Source organism: Heptranchias perlo, chromosome 33 (genome assembly GCF_035084215.1).
Source record: "Heptranchias perlo isolate sHepPer1 chromosome 33, sHepPer1.hap1, whole genome shotgun sequence".
NCBI classification, from domain to species: Eukaryota; Metazoa; Chordata; class Chondrichthyes; order Hexanchiformes; family Hexanchidae; genus Heptranchias; species Heptranchias perlo.
Genome location: NC_090357.1, coordinates 26,667,356 through 26,692,334, shown reverse-complemented (window position 1 = coordinate 26,692,334; position 24,979 = coordinate 26,667,356). Strand labels below are relative to the sequence as shown.

The window sequence follows — 24,979 nt, the reverse complement described above, 5'->3', positions numbered from 1 at the left end:
TCGGTAGTCTGCTTGTCAGTATATAGACATATATCATTTGCTTGCTTACTATGATTGATGAATGAGATAAGGCAGAGGCTAAATCTTATATTTCGTAATAAAGTTTCAAAGTTGCTGAAACTAGATACTCAAACCTATTAATTAATAAGATGAGGCAGAGTCTGAAACTTACAACCTCCACCTGCAAATAAGCCCCTCATCATCCAATAGAGAAAACCAATGTGGGCACCTGCTGCCATTGTGGATTTTAGGTCAGGGAATTTCCCACTTTCTGATTGAACAAGGGCCTCATTCTGAGCCCCCATCCGTCCTCCTAAAAGCCTAGAAGTTATTACTGTGAATATTAGCGGAGCAAATGCTAAATGCATTGGTGTAATGTTACTCTGTCTGTTAGTTTAACAGAGACATTAGTAACTTTAAAGTAAACACCAGTTAAAGCATGGAAACAAACAGCAACAACCTGCATTTATATAGCGCCTTTAACATAGTAAAACATCCCAAGACGTTTCACAGGAGTGTTATCAAACAAACAGTTTGACACCGAGCCAATGAAGATGGTATTAGGACAGGTGACCATAAGTTTGGTCAAAGAGGTAGGTTTTAAGGAGTGTCGTAAAGGTGGTGAGAGAGGTGGAGAGGCGGAGAGGTTTAGGGAGGGGATTCCAGAGCTCAGACTCTAGGTAGTTGAATGACCGCCAATGTTGGAGTGAAGGAAGTAGGGGATGCACGAGAGGCCAGAATTGGAGGAACGCAGAGGTCTCGGAGGGTTCTGTCCTACATAAAAGGCTGATGCTCTGCACGTATGTACTAAACGATACTTTTTTTCAATAAAAGAAATGGAAGGGTGCAAATAAAGACTGGACAAAAGGTTCTAATTAACCTTATTGTGAGTCTATGGTAATTGGAAACCTCTGAAAATTTCACCCAGCCGACACATCTACTAAATGAATAATGGAGATCCTGTTTGCTCTTGCATCTGCTTTTAATTGTACTTTCAACTGAGGAGCATTTCTTTGATGAGAAAGAGACGCTCACTGCTTTAACAATGATAACTGTACATTGGGGTAAGCTCTTGACAGCTGTGGATTTTGTCAGAGTCTTTCAGGAAATTTCAACACGAGTCCAAAACCAACGCTCAGTTCTTTCTCTTTCAAGATAGGCTCTGCTGTTGCTGAGTGGACTCAAGAAGGTGGGGTAGCTTCACACTGAGTCAACTCCTATAAACCAAGCACTGGAGCCAAACTGCAAGCAGCTGCTTCAGAGGATATGAAAGCTGCATTGTTAGGGTGGGTGAATTCGTCCGAGTGTTGGTCATAGACTTAATCCTGGAAGTTATTGCTGGGATAAAGCATTACAACAGCAACAAGAGGCGGGTAGCAAGGTTGGGCGTTCGGTGTAATGCTCATGCAACACATGGTTTATGTCTCGACCAAAATGGCTAGGAGAGGAAACTAAATCAGACTGCTAATCCCCTCAAATCACCGAAGAGACTAATGAACTGATCAGATTGATTATTCACTCCATGTAGTAATACACATAGGCTTGCTTTTGAGTCTTCATTTCAACTAATTTCCAGGTTTTTGGCCATAGAGGAGGACCAACAAGGCCAGCGGGTGCTGCCCGTGGTGTCAGGTGGCATGCATGGTATATCATCAGTTCTCACTGCTCTGTCTAAACAGTGGTACAACCATCTCCTAGAGACAGTGAAGATGTGCCTAAGGCTGTGACAGGATAATGCCATGTTCCGCGATTTCAGAAGATGGTAGAATAAGCATTCTAATAGACATTGACTTAGGCAAAAAACTGCCAGTTTTGTTAAATGTTACATGGATAAGTGAACAGAAGCAATAACACTCTGTGGATCTCGAGCAGTTGCAGGCTTACCTATCCCTCCTCGAAACTTCTGCTGTGCTCAAAGTCAATGTAAATTGGACCAGACACAAGGTACGTGAATACTAACCTATATTTGGCAGCTTATTGCTAACCATGCAAGGAATCTCTCTAGCCTATCTATCTCTTTCTTATGGTTTCCGCTGGACTACCCATTTTCAACAAGATAAGCCGAGAAATACTTTTCAAAATTTGTCCGGGACAAAGGAAATGTAAATTTGTGTCTCTTATACTCAAAGGTTGCTGGCAGTCAATGATAGATTCAAACAAAGCCAACAGGATGCTTCTATTTGAATTGAATGGCTTGACTCTCCCCACTCCCCGACTGCATGAAGCAGACATAATGGGGAAGAAATCCGTCTTGGACGGTAGTGTAAAACAGGCGATATCGCATAGGCTGCCTGTGATGCGCCCAGATCGACGTTAAGCTTCAGTGGAGACAAATATTGGGCTGAAGTGCACAACAGGCAGCAATGTGAATACAGTCCCTTGCGCGTTACCGTCCAAAGATGAATTTATCCCCCAACATCTGTTCGGGGGGCTATTGTATAAATTTAAATGGGTGGGAAATTGAGTGAGGTCTATTCTGGGTGTGCAATGTTCCCCACCCAATATTCTTCTGTACAATCATCCTTTATTCCCATGTGCTACAAGAGCAAAAAAGACACTAAATTTTCTTTCAATAAAAGGATCCACAACAGGTAGAATTTTAGCGCTATTATTTCCCGAGGCAAATAAAGCTTGAGTTAGTGCTGAGGCACTTTTGTCCCACTTTAGTCATGGCTGTCCCTTCAAAGCCACTCACAAATATATCGTCGAGCAGAAATTGATAGCCAAGTTCCACACCCATGAGGACGGCCTCAACCGGGATCTTGGGTTCATGTCACGCTACACGTTACCCCACCAGCGAACAAATGTTATCTGTTTTTAATATAACGGGTCAGTTGCTGTCTTTTCTATGTTTCTACCTCTCTATCTCTGTTTTTTTTGTTTGTTTTTTTTTTGGTGATTTGTATATTCTGTGAGACCTGGCAGGTAACACCTGTCTGTCTGCACACTGATTGCCTTGGCAACGGGCAGTTGAAAAAACTGTCTGTACTCACCAAGCATTGTTCTGTGAATTATAAATGCAATTTCATTTCGAGGATTTCATTTTCACATCGTTCACCTGACGAAGGAGGAAGCCTCCGAAAGCTTGTGAATTTAAAATAAAATTGCTGGACTATAACTTAGTGTTGTAAAATTGTTTACAATTGTCAACCCCAGTCCATCACCGGCATCTCCACATCATGACTACCATCGACACCACAAACTGCCGGCTCACAGTGGAAAGGATATCCAAGAAGATCGCGCATTTAGACACAGACATCAAGTTTTTACAGAGCTGCAAGAAAGCAGACAAGATCCCGAAAGGACTCCAGATCACGAACCCACTCAGGTCCACATACAACTCGGATTATGCTGAGAGACTCTGCCGCCGTACCTCTCGCACACTCCGCAACCATCTCATACACCAACTCTACAGCAGACGCCACAACCTCGAAACCAAGATAGAGTCCATACTCTCAACCTGTACTCAGGACACAGCAGACCAGCTACGTTATACCGCCAAACAGACGAGGCAACGGAACTACGCTGCCTACATGAAAACCAAGAGCAGGAAGCTTGAGAAACTCGGCATCACCACCAGCATCGACCAAGCTTCCCCTGGTACCACGGTTGCAACCACAGGGAAGTCTATTGTCAATTTGTCCGACCACACCCTTCAACCAGACGAAATCGAAGTTCTCAGCCGAGGGCTCAATTTCTGCCCCACTACCAAAATGGACCCCACTAGTCTCGCGGCGGACACAGAGGAATTCATCAGGAGAATGAGGCTCCGGGAATTCTACCACAAACCCCAAGATTTCAGCAGCGAACCCAATGAGACAATCGACGATCCGGAACAGCAGACAGAGGGATCCGCGGTACAGCAACCGAAGAGGAAAGAGTCAAACTGGACTCCTCCGGAGGGTCGCTGCCCTCAGCTGGACATGTATGCTCAAGCTGTCAGGAAATGCGTCAATGCCAGATTCATCAGCCGCACTCAGAAGACAGTCCAGAATGTCACCCGAGCACAACGCAACGCCATCAACGCTCTCAAGACCAACCGCAACATCGTCATCAAACCAGCGGACAAAGGAGGAGCCATAGTCATACAGAACAGAACGGACTATTGCAAAGAAGCATACCGACAACTGGACAACCAGGAACACTACAGACGGTTACCCGCAGATCCGACCAAAGAACACACCCACCAGCTCAACAAACTGATCAAGACCTTCGATCCAGACCTTCAAAGCATCCTACACACTCTCATCCCACGTACTCCCCGCGTGGGAGACTTCTACTGCCTCCCAAAGATACACAAAGCCAACACACCCGGACGTCCTATCGTATCAGGCAACGGAACCCTGTGTGAGAACCTCTCTGGATACATCGAGGGCATCCTGAAACCCATCGTACAGGGAACCCCCAGCTTCTGTCGCGACACTACAGACTTCCTACAAAAACTCAGTACCCACGGACCAGTTGAACCAGGAACACTTCTCACCACGATGGACGTCTCGGCACTATACACCAGTATCCCCCACGATGACGGCATCGCTGCGACAGCATCAATACTCAACACCAACAACAGCCAATCTCCGGAAGCCATCCTACAACTCATCCGCTTCATCCTGGATCACAATGTCTTCACCTTCGATAACCAGTTCTTTACCCAAACACACGGAACAGCCATGGGGACCAAATTCGCACCCCAATACGCCAACATTTTCATGCACAAGTTCGAGCAGGACTTCTTCACTGCACAAGACCTCCAACCAACACTATACACCAGATACATCGACGACATTTTCTTTCTATGGACCCACGGCAAGGAATCACGAAAGAGACTACACGATAACATCAACAAGTTCCATCCCACCATCAAGCTCACCATGGACTACTCCTCAGAATCAGTTTCTTTCTTGGACACACGAATCTCCATCAAAGACGGGCACCTCAGCACCTCACTCTACCGCAAGCCCACGGACAACCTCATGATGCTCCACTTTTCCAGCTTCCACCCTAACCACGTCAAAGACGCCATCCCCTATGGACAGGCCCTGCGAATACACAGGGTCTGCTCAGACGAGGAGGAACGCGATGGACACCTACAGACGCTGAAAGACGCCCTAGTAAGAACGGGATATGACGCTCGACTCATCGATCGACAGTTCCGACGGGCCACAGCAAAAAATCGCATAGACCTCCTCAGGAGACTAACACGGGACGCAACCAACAGAGTACCCTTTGTCGTCCAGTACTTCCCCGGAGTGGAGAAACTACGCCATGTTCTCCGCAGCCTTCAACATGTCATCAATGAGGACAAACACCTCGCTATGGCCATCCCCACACCTCCACTACTCGCCTTTAGACAGCCACCCAACCTCAAACAGACCATCGTTCGCAGCAAATTACCTAGCTTTCAAGAGAACAGCGTCCACGACACCACACAACCCTGCCACGGTAACCTCTGCAAGACATGCCAGATCATCGACACAGATACCACCATCACACGAGAGGACACCACCCACCAGGTGCATGGTTCATACTCCTGTGACTCAGCCAACGTTGTCTACCTCATACGTTGCAGGAAAGGATGCCCCAGAGCATGGTACATTGGCGAGACCATGCAGACGCTGCGACAACGGATGAACGGACACCGCGCAACAATCACCAAACAGGAGGGTTCCCTCCCAGTCGGGGAACACTTCAGCAGTCATGGACATTCATCCACCGACCTTCGGGTAAGCGTACTCCAAGGCGGCCTTCGAGACACACGACAACGCAAAATCGTCGAGCAGAAATTGATAGCCAAGTTCCACACCCATGAGGACGGCCTCAACCGGGATCTTGGGTTCATGTCACACTACACGTAACCCCACCAGCGAACAAATGTTATCTGTTTTTAATATAACGGGTTAGTTGCTGTCTTTTCCACGTTTCTACCTCTCTATCTCTTTTTTTTTGTTTGTTGTTTTTTTTGGTGATTTGTATATTCTGTGAGACCTGGCAGGTAACACCTGTCTGTCTGCACACTGATTGCCTTGGCAACGGGCAGTTGAAAAAACTGTCTGTACTCACCAAGCATTGTTCTGTGAATTATAAATGCGATTTCATTTCGAGGATTTCATTTTCACATCGTTCACCTGACGAAGGAGGAAGCCTCCGAAAGCTTGTGAATTTAAAATAAAATTGCTGGACTATAACTTGGTGTTGTAAAATTGTTTACAATTGTCAACCCCAGTCCATCACCGGCATCTCCACATCATAAATATATAAGTAGCTTTAAAAAAGGACTGCCAGACAAATCCTTGTCTGTGGCTTTCGTTGGTTAGAGAGAGATCATTCAAATTTAAACAATGCTGTCTGAATGGTTCAGTTTCTATTTAACTGAGAGTTCCTTTTATGGATTTGCGGGGTCAGATATTTAAAATCTAGCAATTCTTTTATGGGATACAAAAAAAGATGGATCTGTTTGAATCAGGGGCATCTTCAAAATTCCATGACTGAAGGCAGTTTGAAATTTCAGAGAAACGGCTAGTCAGTATTTTGACATTCTGGAGAGAAAGAAGAAACAATCTGAGGGTGAATTTCTCGGAATATATCTAAGTTTGCCAATGACACAAAGATTGGTATGATGTGGAGATGCCGGTGATGGACTGGGGTTGACAAATGTAAAGAATCTTACAACACCAGGTTATAGTCCAACAATTTTATTTGAAAATCACAAGCTTTCGGAGGCTTCCTCCTTCACCTGACGAAGGAGAAAGCCTCCGAAAGCTTGTGATTTTCACATAAAATTGTTAGACTATAACCTGGTGTTGTAAGATTCTTTACAAAGATTGGTGACATAGTAAGACGGGAGCATAAAATTACAAAGAGACATTAATAGATTAAGTGAGTGGGCAAAACTGTGGGAGATGGATTTCAATGCAGGTAAGTGTGAGGTCATCCATTATGGACCAAGAGAGGATAGATCCGGGTATTTTTAAATGGTGAAAAGCTAGGAACAGTGGAGGTCCAAAGAGATTTAGGGGTCCATGTACACAGATCACTAAAATGTAGCAGTCAGATACAAAAAGTGATCTAAAAGGCTAATGACTGTTAGCTTTTATAACTAGAGGGCTAGAATATAAAGGGGAGGAAGTTTTGCTACAGCTTTACAAAGCCCTGGTTAGACCACATCTGGTACAGTTCTGGGCACCGCACCTTCAAAAGCACATATTGGCCTTAGAAGCGCAGATTCACTAGAATGTTACCAGGGCTCCAAGGGTTAAATTATGAGGAGAGATTACACAAACTAGGCTTGTATTCCTTGGAATATAAAAGTTTAAGGAGTGACTTGATTGAGGTTTTTCGGATTTTGAAAGGAATTGATAGGGTAGATAGAGAGAAACCTTTCCCGCTGGTGGGGGAATCTAGGACAAGGGGACATAACCTTAAAATTAGAGCCAGGACATTCAGGAGAGAAGTCAGGAAACACTTCATCATGCAAAGGGTGGTAGAAGTGTGGAACTCTCTCCCACAAAAAGCAGTAGATGCTAGCTCAATTAATAATTTTAAATCTGAGATCGAAAGATTTTTATTAGCCAAGGGTATTAAGTGATATGGAGCCAAGGCAGGTGGATGGAGTTAGAATACAGATCAGCCATGATCTCATTCATTGAGGGAACAGGCTTGAGAGGCTGAATGACCTACTTGGGTTCCTATGTTCCTAATTGCTCCCGTTCTACCACCATAACTGTGTGGCAGTGTGTCGGAAACCCCATTTACATTGGTGAGAAAAGACCCCAAACCATAACACGGACCTATTGCCAAAAGGTTAAGTAAACCAACAGTGCTGAATGGTACCACCAGGAGCAGCCACGAGGAAATTCCCAGCCTATACTTTTAAAACTCATTTGCAAAGGATTAGCTTCGTTTTTGTGATCTTCTTATTATTTTGTCAGCTGAGAAGTTAGGAAGAAATTTTTTCTAATGTAAATATATAACAATGTTACATGGCTGTTCCTTATTTGCTCGTTCAATTCTTGTAAAATTAATTTGCTTGATATTTTAAACTTAAGGAAAGGAAAGTACTTGTATTTATATAGTGCTTTTCTCCACCTCAGGACGTCCCAAAGTGTTTTATAGCCAATGAAATATTTTTTCAAGTGTAGTCACTGTTGCAATGTAGGAAACATGGCAGCCAATTTGTGCGCAGCAAGGTCCCACAAACAGCAATGAGATAAATGACCAGATAACCTGTTTTAGTGATGTTGGTTGAGGGATAAATATTGGCCAGGACACCGGGGAGAACTCTTCTGCTCTTCTTCGAAATGAAGTCCAGTGTGATGCTCTGCTACTTTCAAAGACCAGAGCACAGGATACTTTCAGAAGTTAAAACTGATTACCAGACATGGTTTACTGATCATTTTCTGGGCAAATTATCAAAAGTTTAGCCAGACCTCAACTTTATAGAAACTGTAGAATAGATCCCAAATCTTCCAGTTAAAATTTCAGAGGGGTAGTTGTCCTGCTTATGTGCATTGGGACTATTGGGCATGGAGGACCGCAATCCTAATACACAATTGATCCAATTTACTGTCCGGACATTCTGTGTAAAGGGTGTACTAATCTCCGCACCCAATTTGTGCCCCTGTCATGTTCTGATCAGCGTTAGGAGTAAAAAAACCAGAAAACATACCCTCAGGTCTCAGCCCATGAAGAGAAAGCCCAAAAGTGACATTCAAAAGTAGACCCCTATGGGTAAAAGTTTTACCTGTCTATCTCATCCGGCATGTTGGACTGTGTTCGGAGCAATATCATTTTGATAATCGCTTCTGAAAGGAAAAGAAAAGGTTTACGATGACGCAATGAATGTTTCAGAGTGTGTCAGTTCGTCCTTCAATTGCTACTTCTCACACTAGCTGTTTTACATCAACATTAAAGAAAAACTATTTACATACAAGTTTTGAGAGTGTCTATCACATTCCAAATGTAACACTTGCGGCGTCACTCTCCATTTGTCATACTCGAGGCGTCACACTCGAGGCGTCACACTCGAGGCATCACACTTGAGGCGTCACACTTGAGGCGTCACACTCCAAACACACTCAAGGCATCACTCTCCAGATGTCACAATCCAGACGTCACACTCCAGACATTACATTTCAAAGATTCGAAAGGACTTTCAAGAGAAAGAAAGATTTGCTGTTTTTTTCTGACCTTGTGCCAGAAATGTGCACACAATTGGTTGTTTGCAAACTTCACAAACTACAATTAAACTCTGACTTCAGACTACTTCCCCACAGTGAGTACTGCAGACGGTGCTGGGAAGGCATTTATGGCCCATTCAACCATTGACAAGGCCACCTTAATGAAAAAGTCACAGAATTGGCAGTAAAGTATGATGGTGGGTAGTCTGTAAGTGGGAACTTTTCAAGTTGACAAGTCATTAAGTGCACAGTACTAAAGGGTTGGATTTGTAGCTATTCTAAACAGATGATAATTACTCAGACAATGGCATCATAAATAAAACCGACCAAAGAGAAAATGAACAGCAATGTTCTGTGGGATAGGCTTGAATGTCTTTATACAAACATAATTTTGACTTTGAGTGATAGTGTATAACGGGCGATATCAGATTAGCTGCCCTCTGTACACCCTGTCTGATTCAAATCAATGGAATTGAAAACTTGGAGAGATGTATAACGGGCGGCTGATCCAATATCGCTCATTTTACACGTTCGCTCAAAGTCAAAATTACCCCGAAGGAGCAATCGGAATAACAAATGTGGGGTTGAGCGATCTCCAATCAGCCAACACATTAGCAGTGTTGGCATCTCGGAAACATGGCCAGCAGCAGAGAATGGCTGAGAGCTGAAACTCAGATGATATAAAGTGTTTCACGAAGATAGGCTGACAGAGAAATGTGAAGGAGTTGCTAGATAAGGAATGATAGAGCAGATATTTAAGGGGTGGATGTAGCAGCAGAAGGAGATAGGGTTGAAACAATATGGAGAAAATGGAGCAATGATAGAGTGGCAAATTATTAATTGTTACCTGTTACAGACCACTAGCTCAAGGTGACCAGGTGGGTGAGGGGCTGTATGGGGCTCATCATAATGTGCTAGTCACAGGGGCTTCAACCACCTGGGGATAGAATGGACACATCAGGGACAAAGTGAAGGGAGGAGTGAGAATGGAAACACTGAGGTGTCCAAGGATGGTTTTCATCGCACAACAGGTACTAGAGCAGAGGCTGTGTTGGATTTGATGTTTAGCAGTTCACCAGAGCTGGGTAGTACCCTGGGATCCAGTGACTGTTGCGCTATTGGATTTGGTATTATTGTTAAAACTAAGGCCAAAAACATCAATGGGGAGATGTCACCTCGGGAGCAGATTTTGAGGCTATGAGAAGAGAATGAGGGAAAATTAGCTGGAAAGTAAACTTAACAATACAACAGAACAGAAGAAAATTGAACTGTATTTAAGATTTCTCTGTGACTTCCTCCAGCCCGACAACCCTCCGAGATCTCTGTGCTCCTCCAATTCTGGCCTCTAGTGTATCCCCGATTTCCTTCCCCCCACCATTGGTGGCCGTTCCTTCAGCTGCCCAGGCCCTAAGCTCTGGATTACCCTCTCTAAGCCTCTCCACCTCTCTCTCCTCCTTAAAACCTACCTCTCTGACCAAGCTTTTGGTCGCCTGTCCTTATATCTCTTCATGTGGCTCAGTGTCAAATTCTGTCTGATAACGCTCCTGTGACACACCTTGGGACGTTTTTACTACGTTAAAGGTGCTATATAAATGTAAAGTGTTGTTGTTATATAAAGAATGAAGGTAGAAAGTATATTCCAGAGTGGTTTAATAAGGAGGGTAGAAGGAGCTTAAAACATACTAGGAAACAATAATAGGGATTCCTACAAAAGACAACTGAGGATAGCTAAAGAAAATATTAGAGATAATAAGAGAGAAATAGAGAGACAAATTCAGAGGGGCCCTTAAAGTTCTACAGATAGGTTAATAATAGAAGGAAGATCAAAGAACAGGTGGGTCCATTTAAGGATTCATGGGGAGGGGGGAAACTATTACAGATGATCAGGGTATGGCAGTGATATTGAATGGATCTTCACCTCAGTTTTCACAAAGGACAATTTCCAGCCATAATAATTGGGGCTAAGTAATCTACAATACATGTAAAAGTTAGTGAAGAATGGGTTATGGAAGAATTAAATATCCTACAAGGCTCCTGAACTATATGGGACACATTACAGAATCCTCGAGGAATTAAAGGAGGAAATTAGTGATTCTTTGGTCATAATTTTTCAGAACTCCATAAATGCAGGAGGACTGGAGAATGGCAAATGTAATGAATATTCAAAAAAGGTGCAAGGCACAAACTTGGGACTTACGCTGCAGTTTCCACTGTGGAGGAAATGCTTAAGGCATTCTACGGAATTACGAATTAAGAGCAGGAGTAGGCAATTCGGCCCATCGAGCCTGCTCTGCTATCTGATTGTGACCTCAAACCTACTTTCCCGACTAACTACTATAACCTTTGACTCCCTTGTTAATCAGGAATTCTATGAATGAACATTTAAAGAGCACAGGGAGAAGTCAGTATGGTATAAGCAGTAATAGGTCATGCCTTACTTGAATCCTTTGAGGAGTGAAAGGAAGCCAGTGCTCAGGGGACAGAGTTAGTGATAAATGGAAAATATTCTACTTATGAAGAAATCACCAGCGGGTTTCCACAGGGATCCACTGTGATGTGCCGTTTTTATGAATGATTTGGAGCTGGGTGTCTGTAGCAGTAGCACTAAAATTGCTAATGACTCTGTGGGCAGCAATAAGTAGGAAGTAGACTGACTATCTTCAGAAAGACTTGGACCAATTCTGTAAGTGGTCTTGCTGCAGAAGCTGGCCTTATTTGGTATTTTTTAAGAGTACAATTTTTCTTCTTTGGATCGTTTTGCAGCAATTCCCATGAGGTATGTCCGGTTCTCCCACATTGTCGTAGACCAATTTGCAGGTGGTATGTGCTCCCAGGCTAGTAATTCTTCAAATAGCAGTGAACCGCATTGTGCTCTTTGCTTAGCTTCAAGCTATGCTGTTAGGTTGTATTGCGAGAGACAATATCACCATGCAGACAAGTGTTCACACGGCTGTCATTCAGCTATTGTAATTACTTATAATTTGAAAAGCACTCGGAAGCACAGGGAACAGAATTCACCAAAGCAAATAGTGCACAGCACCAGGCAATGCTTACACACAAAGAGAAAGAAAGACTTGCATTTATACAATGCATTTCATGTCCTCAGGACATCCCAAAGCACTTTACAGACAATGAAGTACTTTTCGAAACGTAGCCACTGTTGTAATGTAAGAAATGCAGTAGCCAATTTGCGCACAGTAAGATCCCACAAACAGCAATGTGGTAATGAGCAGATAATCTGTTTTAGATATTAGTTGAGGGATAAATATTGGGCAGAACCCCAGGGAGAACTCCCTTGCTCTTCTTCGAATAGTGCAGTGGGATCTTTTACGTCCGCCTGAGAGGGCAGGTTGGTTTAACGTCTCATCCGAAAGACGGCACCTCCGACGGCTCTCAAAGCTCTTCTCCAGCGGAAACATGGTAGAGTCTCCCGCAAATTAACAAACCGTATCCATCACACTAGACCCACTGGCCCATCATGGTTAACTACTGTCTCCAGGAGCTAGCTTGATTGCCGCGAAGCAGCTGTGGGGGAATTTTCTCGAGTGTTTCCTGAGCTTTGTCACAGATTTTTTTTCCTCTGAATTTTGCCTCCCCCCAGGGGTCAGCATCACTAGTGATTGGGGAGGGAGGTGAACGAGGTCAGCATCAGTGGCCCTGTTGGTCTTTCCCCATCATTCTTTTCAGGTATTCGACTGCGCTCAGTGCGCTTCCTGCTGCACTGACACAAAGGACCATTGGCTTTCCTGGTGTTAGCCTCACCCTGTACAGATAGCGTCACAGATTTCACATTACTCCACAGTCCCAGAACTCTCTGTTCACCATACTCTACTTTTTACCTTTCTCTCCCTTCCTTTCTTGTAGGTATTAACTCCTCGCTGGGGCTCAGTTTCACGTGTACAAGTCACCCTTCAGTACTGCGCCCCAATTGTAGGCAGGCCATTCAACCATAGTGGCATCACAGTCAAGCCCAATCCTGTCTAATTACGCAGTTTCCGGCAAGACTCACTCGGATGGTGTTCAGAGGCACTGCCTCTCCCTGCTCCAGTGGGGGGGGGGGTGAAGCCAATTACACCACCTGTTCTACCTCACCCCCCACCCCACCTAAGATCAGCTGATTCAGACCAGGAACCAAACCCGAGACCTTCTGGTTTAGAGCCATAGATCCCAACAAGTTTATAGCTCAAAAGGAGGCCATTCAGCTCATCACGTCTGCTGGTTCTTCACGAAAACAACCCAAATCTAATCCCACTGTCCTGGCCTCTCCCCATAACCTTCCATCCGCCTCTATTTCACATATTTTCCTTTAAAAGAGGCAATGATCTCTGCCTCAACCATTCCCTGTGGCAGAGCATTCCATGCTTGTGTACAAAATGTCTCCGAACCTCTCTCCTCATTCTCTTAGTGCCAACTTTAAATTGATGACCTCCCCGGCCCCTGTCACTGACTTTGCAGCTAGATCAAATGGTCCATTCCTAATCACCCGATCAAAACCCTCCATAATTTAAAAAAATTAAATATTAAATCTTTATTAGTTGGTTGATGAGGCTTGGTTATGGGCTGTCCTCACCAACTGAGTCATCGAGGGACGAGCGCTATCATACATTTTGGAATAAGAAAGACAAAATGAAAGTCAATTAAAGGTTCCTCACCGTTGCCTTTAATGCCATATGGTAATGTGTGAAACACATAGTTCGGCTGGTTCCACCAATCATCTCCAAGCTTTAAAAATAAATTAGCATTTCTAGTAAAACTGAAAAACAAAAAACAAAATCAAATCAGAATAGAGCTAAGAGACAGAATCTGGAATGGTCAACTCCTGACACAATCAACAGGTGACTTACTTTGCGATTATCTGTTCACTGACTTTGTTTGAATACCAGGTTGGGCAAGGTGTGTCTTTTACACTGTGATCAAGCAGAGACATGTTTATGCACAAAGGAATCTTTACCCCACATGGTGTATGACAAATTGAACCTTTTAACCACAGCTCTCTCCGACAGCAGAACCAATCGCCTCCCATTTCTAAGCTGCGTTGTGATTGCTGAATGTTGCATAGTTCAGCTAAACTCTGAAAACAACATAGCTGAACGTCCTTTTAATCCCACTCTGTACCATCAAGGCCCTGTCCATTGTGTCACTGCCTTGGGCTACTTACAAGGCAGTAAAGGTAAGGGGCCCGACACAGGCCTATATATAGACCTTCCAGGAAAGAGGATTTCTACTTTGTGATCACCAGTCTTAGTAATTGAGAAGGCCCCTCCTGATCTAAGCAGTGTCTACAGCATATACAATGAAGGCTGGTGGTGCATTTTAATGAAAGAAATCATTTCTCATAACGTTATGAATCTGCGCTGTGAAGAGTCGATTTTCATCCTATCAGATAGAATGAATCGCTTTTTGGGCTCTGAATGACACCCGCATTGCCTGCTGTGATATTTATACAATAGGCATAAATTAAGGTTAAAGTAAGCCAGCTTGGACTCAATCATAGTATCAGCAATAAAGGTAATGCAAGCCTAAAGTTAAAATACAGAAAACAAAATTTCAGCTCTTTATATTTGTTTTTATTTGTTCTCAGGATGTAGCTGACTCTGGTAAAGCCACATTTATTGCCCATCCATAATTGACCTGCAAAGGTGGTGTTGGGCCTATCAGAGAATATCAAGGGCTGTGGAATTATGAGAGCAAAGTCGATTAAACACTGGTTAGAAGGGAGAAAACAGAGAGTCGGAGTTGAGGACAGTTTCTCAGGGTGGTTAAAAGTGGGTAGCGGTGCCTCGCGGGTTCAGTTCTAGAGCTGCTACTGATCACCAACCGCAACATCGTCATCAAACCAGCGGACAAAGGAGGAGCCATAGTCATACAGAACAGAACGGACTATTGCAAAGAAGCATACCGACAACTGGACAACCAGGAACACTACAGACGGTTACCCGCAGATCCGACCAAAGAACACACCCACCAGCTCAACAAACTGATCAAGACCTTCGATCCAGACCTTCAAAGCATCCTACGCACTCTCATCCCACGTACTCCCCGCGTGGGAGACTTCTACTGCCTCCCAAAGATACACAAAGCCAACACACCCGGACGTCCTATCGTATCAGGCAACGGAACCCTGTGTGAGAACCTCTCTGGATACATCGAGGGCATCCTGAAACCCATCGTACAGGGAACCCCCAGCTTCTGTCGCGACACTACAGACTTCCTACAAAAACTCAGTACCCACGGACCAGTTGAACCAGGAACACTTCTCACCACGATGGACGTCTCGGCACTATACACCAGTATCCCCCACGATGACGGCATCGCTGCGACAGCATCAATACTCAACACCAACAACAGCCAATCTCCGGACGCCATCCTACAACTCATCCGCTTCATCCTGGATCACAATGTCTTCACCTTCAATAACCAGTTCTTTACCCAAACACACGGAACAGCCATGGGGACCAAATTCGCACCCCAATACGCCAACATTTTCATGCACAAGTTCGAGCAGGACTTCTTCACTGCACAAGACCTCCAACCAACACTATACACCAGATACATCGACGACATTTTCTTTCTATGGACCCACGGCGAAGAATCACTGAAGAGACTACACGATAACATCAACAAGTTCCATCCCACCATCAAGCTCACCATGGACTACTCCTCAGAATCAGTTTCTTTCTTGGACACACGAATCTCCATCAAAGACGGGCACCTCAGCACCTCACTCTACCGCAAGCCCACGGACAACCTCACGATGCTCCACTTTTCCAGCTTCCACCCTAACCACGTCAAAGAGGCCATCCCCTATGGACAGGCCCTGCGAATACACAGGGTCTGCTCAGACGAGGAGGAACGCGATGGACACCTACAGATGCTGAAAGACGCCCTAGTAAGAACGGGATATGACGCTCGACTCATCGATCGACAGTTCCGACGGGCCACAGCAAAAAATCGCATAGACCTCCTCAGGAGACTAACACGGGACGCAACCAACAGAGTACCCTTTGTCGTCCAGTACTTCCCCGGAGCGGAGAAACTACGCCATGTTCTCCGCAGCCTTCAACATGTCATCAATGACGACGAACACCTCGCTATGGCCATCCCCACACCTCCACTACTCGCCTTTAAACAGCCACCCAACCTCAAACAGACCATCGTTCGCAGCAAATTACCTAGCTTTCAAGAGAACAGCGTCCACGACACCACACAACCCTGCCGCGGTAACCTCTGCAAGACATGCCAGATCATCGACACAGATACCACCATCACATGAGAGGACACCACCCACCAGGTGCATGGTTCATACTCCTGTGACTCGGCCAACGTTGTCTACCTCATACGTTGCAGGAAAGGATGCCCCAGAGCATGGTACATTGGCGAGACCATGCAGACACTGCGACAACGGATGAACGGACACCGCGCAACAATCGCCAAACAGGAGGGTTCCCTCCCAGTCGGGGAACACTTCAGCAGTCAAGGACATTCAGCCACCGACCTTCGGGTAAGCATACTCCAAGGCGGCCTTCGAGACACACGAGAACGCAAAATCGTCGAGCAGAAATTGATTGCCAAGTTCCGCACCCATGAGGACGGCCTCAACCGGGATCTTGGGTTCATGTCACGCTACACGTTACCCCACCAGCGAACAAATGTTATCTGTTTTTAATATAACGGGTCAGTTGCTGTCTTTTCTATGTTTCTACCTCTCTATCTCTGTTTTTTTTGTGTGTTTGTTGTTTTTTTGTTTTTTTTTGGTGATTTGTATATTCTGAGACCTGGCAGGTAACACCTGTCTGTCTGCACACTGATTGCCTTGGCAACGGGCAGTTGAAAAAACTGTCTGTACTCACCAAGCATTGTTCTGTGAATTATAAATGCGACTTCATTTTGAGGATTTCATTTCCACATCGTTCACCTGAGGAAGGAGGTAGCCTCCGAAAGCTTGTGAATTTAAAATAAAATTGCTGGTCTATGAATTGGTGTTGTAAAATTGTTTACAATGTATCAATGATTTGTGCCTTCATCTGTCCATGTTCTAAGCTCTGGAATTCCCTCCTAAACCTTTCTGCCTCTCTACCTCTCTCTCCTCCTTTAAGACGCTCCTTAAAACCTACCTCCTGTTCCAATACCTCCTTATGTGGCTCGGTGTCAAATTTTGTTTGATAATCGCTCCTGTGAAGCGTCTTGGGACATTTTACTACGTTAAAGGCGCTATATAAATGCAAGTTGTTGTTATTGATGGATATACGGCTAGAGGGAGTGGTGTCCAAATTTGCACACAATCCTAAAAAGGCAAATAACTCCGAGGAACAAATGAAGGTGCAAGGGAGCATTGATAAGATGATGGAATGGACAAAAAAGTGTCAAATGGAAATAAGGCTGCTATTTAAACTTGGAGATGGGAACAGAGCATGTGAGGAGGTAGAGGGCGAAAAAAAGAACCAACTTCACGAGACGAGGAGGCCTGGACGATTTTAATGATCGGGCCTTATTTAAATAATGTGCTCAGAGGGTTAGATGAAGTAAGGTGGGATGAGGCTCATGTGGAGCATAAATGACGGCACAGACCGGTTGGGCTGAATGGGCTGTTTCCGTGCTGTAAATTCTATGTAATTCTACATAAAACTTCCAGGTTTCTTGGCCCATTCACGCGTCTGTGGATGTCCCACCCACCCGCATGACACAATTTCCCGTCGAAGTCCCGGCCACTATTTAAAGACTCAGTCCACCTCGCCAAGGGAGGCTGAGGGATAGCATTACCTCAAGTGAAAAGGATTGTTAAAAATCGCTACAATGGCTGGAAAGAGAGGGTAGGTGCCCCCCGCCCAGCGCAGAGACTGGCACATCGAGTGGACGTGTTGCTCAGAGACATGGGCCAGGCACCTGGTGAGTCTCACAGCACGAGTGAGCAAGAGCAGGTAGCCGAAGAAATATACACCGAAGGGCGTCATCCTCTCCAAGCCCTGCTCAGCAGGGCAGAGATGTACAACCCCGGGAGCCAGCCATGTAAAGGGGAATACTGGAGGCACAGGAACAAATGTGGGAAGTGTTAGCCGTCCTGTTCACTGTGTTAGAAATTCCAAGCTTTTGATCCAGCAACAATGAAGGAACAGTGTTCAAATCAGGATGGTGTGTGATTTGGAGAGGAACTTGGAGGTGATGGTGTTCCCATGACCTTGTTGCTCTTGCTCATCTGGGTGGTCACAGAGGTGATGTTAAAGGAACCTTGATGACTTGCTTACTACATCCTGTGGATAGCACATACTACAGTCACAGTGAGCAAGTGGCAGAGGGGAGGGAGGAGGGTATATTGAAACTGGGGGGAAATTACCAATTTTACTTACAAATGGGCAGAATAAGATGTGTCGACTCTTTTCAATCTGAAGCAAGATATAAAAAATTAGAGTATGAGACTCAAACACCTACAAGTTACATATACTGAGTGAATTCTGCTGTTATATACCAAACAATAACGGGTCCAAAATGTAGGTGATATCCTCTTGGTATGTTATCTGCTCAGTACCTCACTCCACTATCTCATGGTGAACAAAACCCTTAATGTACATGATCCAAAAACATAATTTAAGCTTTTAAAAGGATAGGCTTTCAAACCAGGGACCAGAGACCCTACTGGCAGTCAATGAAGTGATACCAGGGGGATCTGCAGTCATCCGTTACTTGTACATGTGGAGCCGGTCATACTGTGCATCGTGAGTGCGGTGAGTGGAGAGTTCCATATTCGATATTTACCTGTATTTCGTACCTTACCAACAAATTGGGGGTAATTTTAAGCCAATCCGCCCAGCGGGAAACTGACGGAACTGGAACACCCGCTCCCTTTACAAACTGCCCAATTTTACAATGGAAAGTCAGATTGAATGGGGTGTGAAACGAGCAGGCTATTAGTTTCTCATCGGGTGGCTTAGGTTAAAATTACCCCCATTATTTTTGTTGCGATATTCCAATGGCGTTTAGAGAACTGATTTCCTTTAAGCAACTCTCACTGGGGTGCAGGTGAACTGTTTCACCTTATGTGTGTAGTGATAATGTAAACACATTCAGGGACACTTCCTTTGCTCAGAGTTTCAAGGACGCAGTATTTGAGCATGTTTACCATCTTCATGGATACGTTTATGTTGTCACCACACGCAGTGGGCAAAGCATAAGCAATTCTTATTGGAAGCTAGGGCAGGGATTAAGCAGAGTGCGTCAATATTTGCAGAGTGTCTCCAAGAGACTGCCAATATGTTCAGAGGGCAGTCACCCCGCCTGCCCCCCAGAGTGTGGTGATATCTGCAGGGGTCCCCCGTACAGAAAAGTTTCAAAACTACCGCTCTAAAATACCAAGAAGAATATAATCGGGGTGTGCTTCTCTGTCAGAAGACTTCTCGCCAGTTCTGACGAAAGGTCTTTGACCTGAAACGCTAACTCTGTTTCTTTCTCCACAGATGCGGCCTCACTTGCTGAGCTTTTCCAGCATTTTCTGTTTCCAGTTCAGATTTCCAGCATCCGCAGTATTTTGCTTTTGATGAGAGCGCAGATATACTGAGTAGGATTAATCAACTAGCGGCAGAATCATCAAAGGGTGACAACAAGAAGCATAAAAGCATAAAGCTTTATTTTCAACGTGAATGAAAATACTCAGTAAGCCATAAGTCTAAGAGGCCAGAAAGAGATACCGGGATAGGACAAAAGGGATATTTGGATATGGAATTTCAGCTTCTTTCATCAAGGAAGAAGACTGTAGTTTAGGTACAAAATCCTTGAAAATTCCTCATTCATTTAGCTTCCACATCGACAAGCCCACGATGGGAAGCATACCTCAGGAGTACAAGAGATTGGAAGAGGCTACATGTGGACTCGGACCTGCAAGGATGCTATTGACCACTGCACTGGATGGTTTAACTGCACGAGGCCTCTAAACAGCCATTTGTGAGGAAAAAGTCATCATGAGCAAAAGAACAGAGAATGACAAAAAAAAATGTTTTTACTTACATTGGGGCAGAGATGTACTTATGGAATTTCTCCAATTGAAGGAAAGACCTAAAACACAAATATCACCAGTCAGACACAAGTTACATACATGAGGCAAGAGTGAATTTGGGTGTTGCATTAAATAGTATTAAGGAGTCCAAAATACATCTCACTGGTACAATATATATCCAATGCCCTCCTCTGCTGATTAACAGTTGAATGTGGCCTTTAACACCCATGATACAGAGACATGATCTAAACTTTTTAAGAGTCGGTTTTCAAACTGAGATTTGCAGGATCTTAGAGGGTCCACAGATTCCAATCCATCTTGTCCATCAGCAGAAGCCTGACAGTAGGCTGGCTGTCCATCCTCCCAGCCAGGAAATGGCAAGGAGTGGGGTGGGGGGGTGGGGGGAGAGACAATTACATCAGTAAATAATACTAAAGAGAGGGTGGCATAAAGGACAGAGAACAAGACCTTTAATATATAATGTGGCTACAATTCTCACCAATTTGATTTGATGGGGGAAATACTAAAAACTGGAAGTGAGACCAGCGTCAATCTTGAATCACCATAGAAATGGGGTAATGCCCATTATTATACAACAGAATTACATAGCTCCCAGATCAGCTGCACAAAAGAGAAACTTCCTATTCAGAACTTCCATTGGAACAGGCAAAAAGCCAGGCCCAGGGGCTAGGCCTCAATCGGGAGTCCGGAGTCCAGAGTTTTGAAAGAGGTGGCTATGGAGATCATGGATGCATTGGTTGTAATCTTCCAAAATTCTATAGATTCTGGAACGGTCCCTGTAGATTGGAGAGTAGCAAATGTAACCCCACTATTTAAGAAAGGAAGGAGAGAAAACAAGGAACTACAGACCTGTTAGCCTGACATCAGTAGTAGGGAAATTGCTAGAATCCATTAGAAAGGATGTGATAACAGGACACTTGGAAAATAATAATAGGATTTGGCAGAGATTTATGAAAGGGAAATCATGTTTCACAAACCTATTGGAGTTCTTTGAGGATGTAACTAGTAGAATAGATAAGGGGGAACCAGCGGATGTGGTGTATTTAGATTTTCAGAAGGCTTTCGATAAGGTCCCACACAGGAGGTTGGTGAACAAAGTTAGAGCACATGGAATTGGGGGTAATATACTGGGATGGATTGAGGATTGTTTAACAGACAGAAAACAGAGAGTAGGAATAAATGGATCTTTTTCAGGTTGGCAGACTGTGACTAGTGGGGTACCGCAGGGATCAGTGCTTGGGCCCCAGCTATTCACAATCTATATCAATGAATTGGATGAGGGGATCAAATGTAATATTTCCAAGTTTGCTGATGACACAAAACTAGGTGGGAATGTGAGTTGTGAGGAGGATGCAAAGAGGCTTCAAGGAGATATAGACAGGCTAAGTGACTGGGCAAGAACACGGCAGATGGAATATAATGTGGAAAAATGTGAAGTTATCCACTTTGGTAGGAAAAACTGAAATGCAGAGTATTTTTTAAATGGTGAGAGATTGGGAAATGTTGATGTTCAAAGGGACCTGAGTGTCCTTGCACATGAGTCACTGAAAGCTAACATGCAGGTGCAGTGAGCAATTAGGAAGGCAAATGGTATGTTGGCCTTTATTACAAGAGGATTTAAATACAGGAGTAAAGATGTCTTACTGCAATTATACAGGGCCTTAGTGAATCCGCATCTGGAGTATTGTGTACAATTTTGGACTCCTTACCTAAGAAAGGATAAACTTGCCATAGAGGGAGTGCAACGAAGGTTCACCAGACTGATTCCTGGGATGGCGGGGTTGTTGTATGAGGAGAGATTGAGTAGACTAGGCCTGTATTCTCTAGAGTTTAGAAGAATGGGAGGTGATCCCATTGAAACATACAAAATTCTTACAGGGCTCGACAGGGTGGATGCAGGACAGATGTTTCCCCTGGCTGGGGAGTCTAGAACCAGGGGTCACAGTCTCAGAATAAGGGTTGGCCATTTAGGACCGAGATGAGGAGAAATTTCTTCACTCAGACGGTGGTGAATCTTCGGAATTCTCTACCCCAGAGGGCTGTGGAGGCTCAGTCATTGAGTACCTTCAAAACAGAGATCGATAAATTTCTCGATATTAAAGGCATCAAGGGATATGGGGATAGTGCAGGAAAATGACGTTGAGATAGAAGATCAGCCATGATCTTATTGAATGGCGGAGCAGGCTCGAGGGGCCAGATGGCCTACTCCTGCTCCTATTTGTTATGTTCTTATGTTCTAGCTGATTGGTGAGTAGCTGGTCAGTGTTTTTTTAAAGACTTTAGTTTATTTCTGTTAAGTTTATTTAGTAATCTAATAAATCGAGGCATGGCAGGGCAGCTCAGTCCCATTGAATGCACGGCCTGTGCCATTTGGGAACTCCAGGACGCTTCCCTTGTCCAGGACAACCATATGTGTAGGAAGTGTCACCAGTTGGAGGAGCTCGATCTCCAGGTATCGGAGCTTGAGCAGCGGTTGGAGTCACTGCAGTGCATCTGCGAGGCTGAGAGTTTCGTGGATAGCACATTTTAGGAGGTGGTCACCCCGCAGCTTAAGAGTGCAGGCAGAGAGGGACTGGGTGACCGCCAGGCAGACAAGGAGGACCAGGCAGACAAGGAGGACCAGGCAGATAGTGTAGGAATCCCGTGAGGGCATCTCACTCTCTAACCGGTAAATACTGGTGAGGGAGAGGGTTCCGCTGGGGAGTGTAGCCAGAGCCAAGTCCACAGCACCATGGATGTCTCAGCTTTACAGGAGAGGAGGAGAAAAGTCAGGAGAGCAATAGTGACAGGGGATTCAATAGTTAGGGGAACAGACAGGCGTTTCTGCGGCCGCAGACATGAGTCCAGGATGGTATGTTGCCTCCCTGGTGCCAGGGTCAAGGATGTTACTGAGCAGCTGCAGAACATTCTGAAGGGGGAGGGTGAACAGCCAGAGATTGTGGTCCATATAGGTACCAACGACATAGGTAGAAAGAGGGATGAGATACTGCAGGAAGATTTTAGGGAGTTAGGAAAGAGATTAATAAGCAGGACCTCAAAGGTAGTAATCGCCAGATTACTCCCGGTGCCGGGTAGTGAGTGTAGAAATAGGAGGATAGAGCAGATGAATGCATGGCTGGAGAGTTGGTGCAGGCGGGAGAGCTTTAGATTCCTGGGGCATTGGGACCAATTCTGGGGGAGGTGGGACCTGCACAGGCTGGACGGGTTGCACCTCAACAGAGCTGCGACTAATATCCGTGTGGGGATGTTCGCGAGTGCTGTGGGGGAGGGTTTAAACTAATTTGGCAGGGGGATGGGCACCAGGATTTAGCATTGGAAAGGAGAAACAAGGTGCACAAAGATTGGGAGAGACAGATAGCACTAGAGTAAGAAATAGTACAGTAATTAGGTGGGATCAGATTAAGAGAGAATTTTTTTTAAAATTCATTCATGGGATGTGGGCATCGCTGGCGAGGCCAGCATTTATTGCCCATCCCTAATTGCCCTTGAGAAGGTGGTAGTGAGCCGCCTTCTTGAACTGCTGCAGTCCGTGTGGTGAAGGTTCTCCCACAGTGCTGTTAGGAAGGGAGTTCCAGGATTTTGACCCAGCGACGATGAAGGAACGGCGATATATTTCCAAGTCGGGATGGTGTGTGACTTGGAGGGGAACGTGCAGGTGGTGTTGTTCCCATGTGTCTGCTGCTCTTGTCCTTCTAGGTGGTAGAAGTCACGGGTTCGGGAGGTGCTGTCGAAGAAGCCTTGGCGAGTTGCTGCAGTGCATCCTGTGGATGGTACACATTGCAGCCACAGTGCGCTGGTAGTGAAGGGAGTGAATGTTTAGGGTGGTGGATGGGGTGCCAATCAAGCGGGCTGCTTTGTCCTGGATGGTGTTGAGCTTCTTGAGTGTTGTTGGAGCTGCACTCATCCAGGCAAGTGGAGAGTATTCCATCACAATCCTGACTTGTGCCTTGTAGATGGTGGAAAGGCTTTGGGGAGTCAGGAGGTGAGTCACTTGCCGCAGAATACCCAGCCTCTGACCTGCTCTTGTAGCCACAGTATTTATGTGGCTGGTCCAGTTAAGTTTCTGGTCAATGGTGACCCCCAGGATGTTGATGGTGGGGGATTCGGCGATGGTAATGCCGTTGAATGTCATGGGGAGGTACTTAGACTCTCTCTTGTTGGAGATGGTCATTGCCTGGCACTTGTCTGGCGCGAATGTTACTTGCCACTTATGAGCCCAAGCCTGGATGTTGTCCCGGTCTTGCTGCATGCGGGCTCGGACTGCTTCATTATCTGAGGGGTTGCAAATGGAAGTGAACACTGTGCAATCATCAGCGAACATCCCCATTTCTGACCTTATGATGGAGGGAAGGTCATTGATGAAGCAGCTGAAGATGGTTGGGCCGAGGACACTGCCCTGAGGAACTCCTGCAGCAATGTCCTGGGGCTGAGATGAATGGCCTCCAACAACCACTACCATCTTCCTTTGTGCTAGGTATGACTCCAGCCACTGGAGAGTTTTCCCCCTGATTCCCATTGACTTCAATTTTACTAGAGCTCCTTGGTGCCACACTCGGTCAAATGCTGCCTTGATTCAAGGGCAGTCACTCTCACCTCACCTCTGGAATTCAGCTCTTTTGTCCATGTTTGGACCAAGGCTGTAATGAGGTCTGGCACTGAGTGGTCCTGGCAGAACCCAAACTGAGCATCAGTGAGCAGATTATTGGTGAGTAAGTGCCGCTTGATAGCACTGTCGACGACACCTTCCATCACTTTGCTGATGATTGAGAGTAGACTGATGGGGCGGTAATTAGCCGGA

At 45.2% G+C, this 24,979-nt stretch overlaps 1 protein-coding gene across 1 annotated transcript in view; it reads right to left on the bottom strand.

The window, feature by feature from the left end:
* LOC137301342 (CMP-N-acetylneuraminate-beta-galactosamide-alpha-2,3-sialyltransferase 4-like) overlaps window positions 1-13,925 on the bottom strand; it is a gene marked incomplete at its 5' end in the record, with an annotated part of 65,750 nt that extends 51,825 nt beyond the window's left edge. Inside the window, 2 exons of the mRNA XM_067970789.1 lie at window positions 8,741-8,801; window positions 13,829-13,925. Of these exons, the coding sequence (XP_067826890.1) occupies window positions 8,741-8,801; window positions 13,829-13,925 (158 nt within the window). The remainder of the gene's footprint in view (window positions 1-8,740; window positions 8,802-13,828) is intronic.
* Between the last annotated feature and the right edge of the window lie 11,054 nt (window positions 13,926-24,979).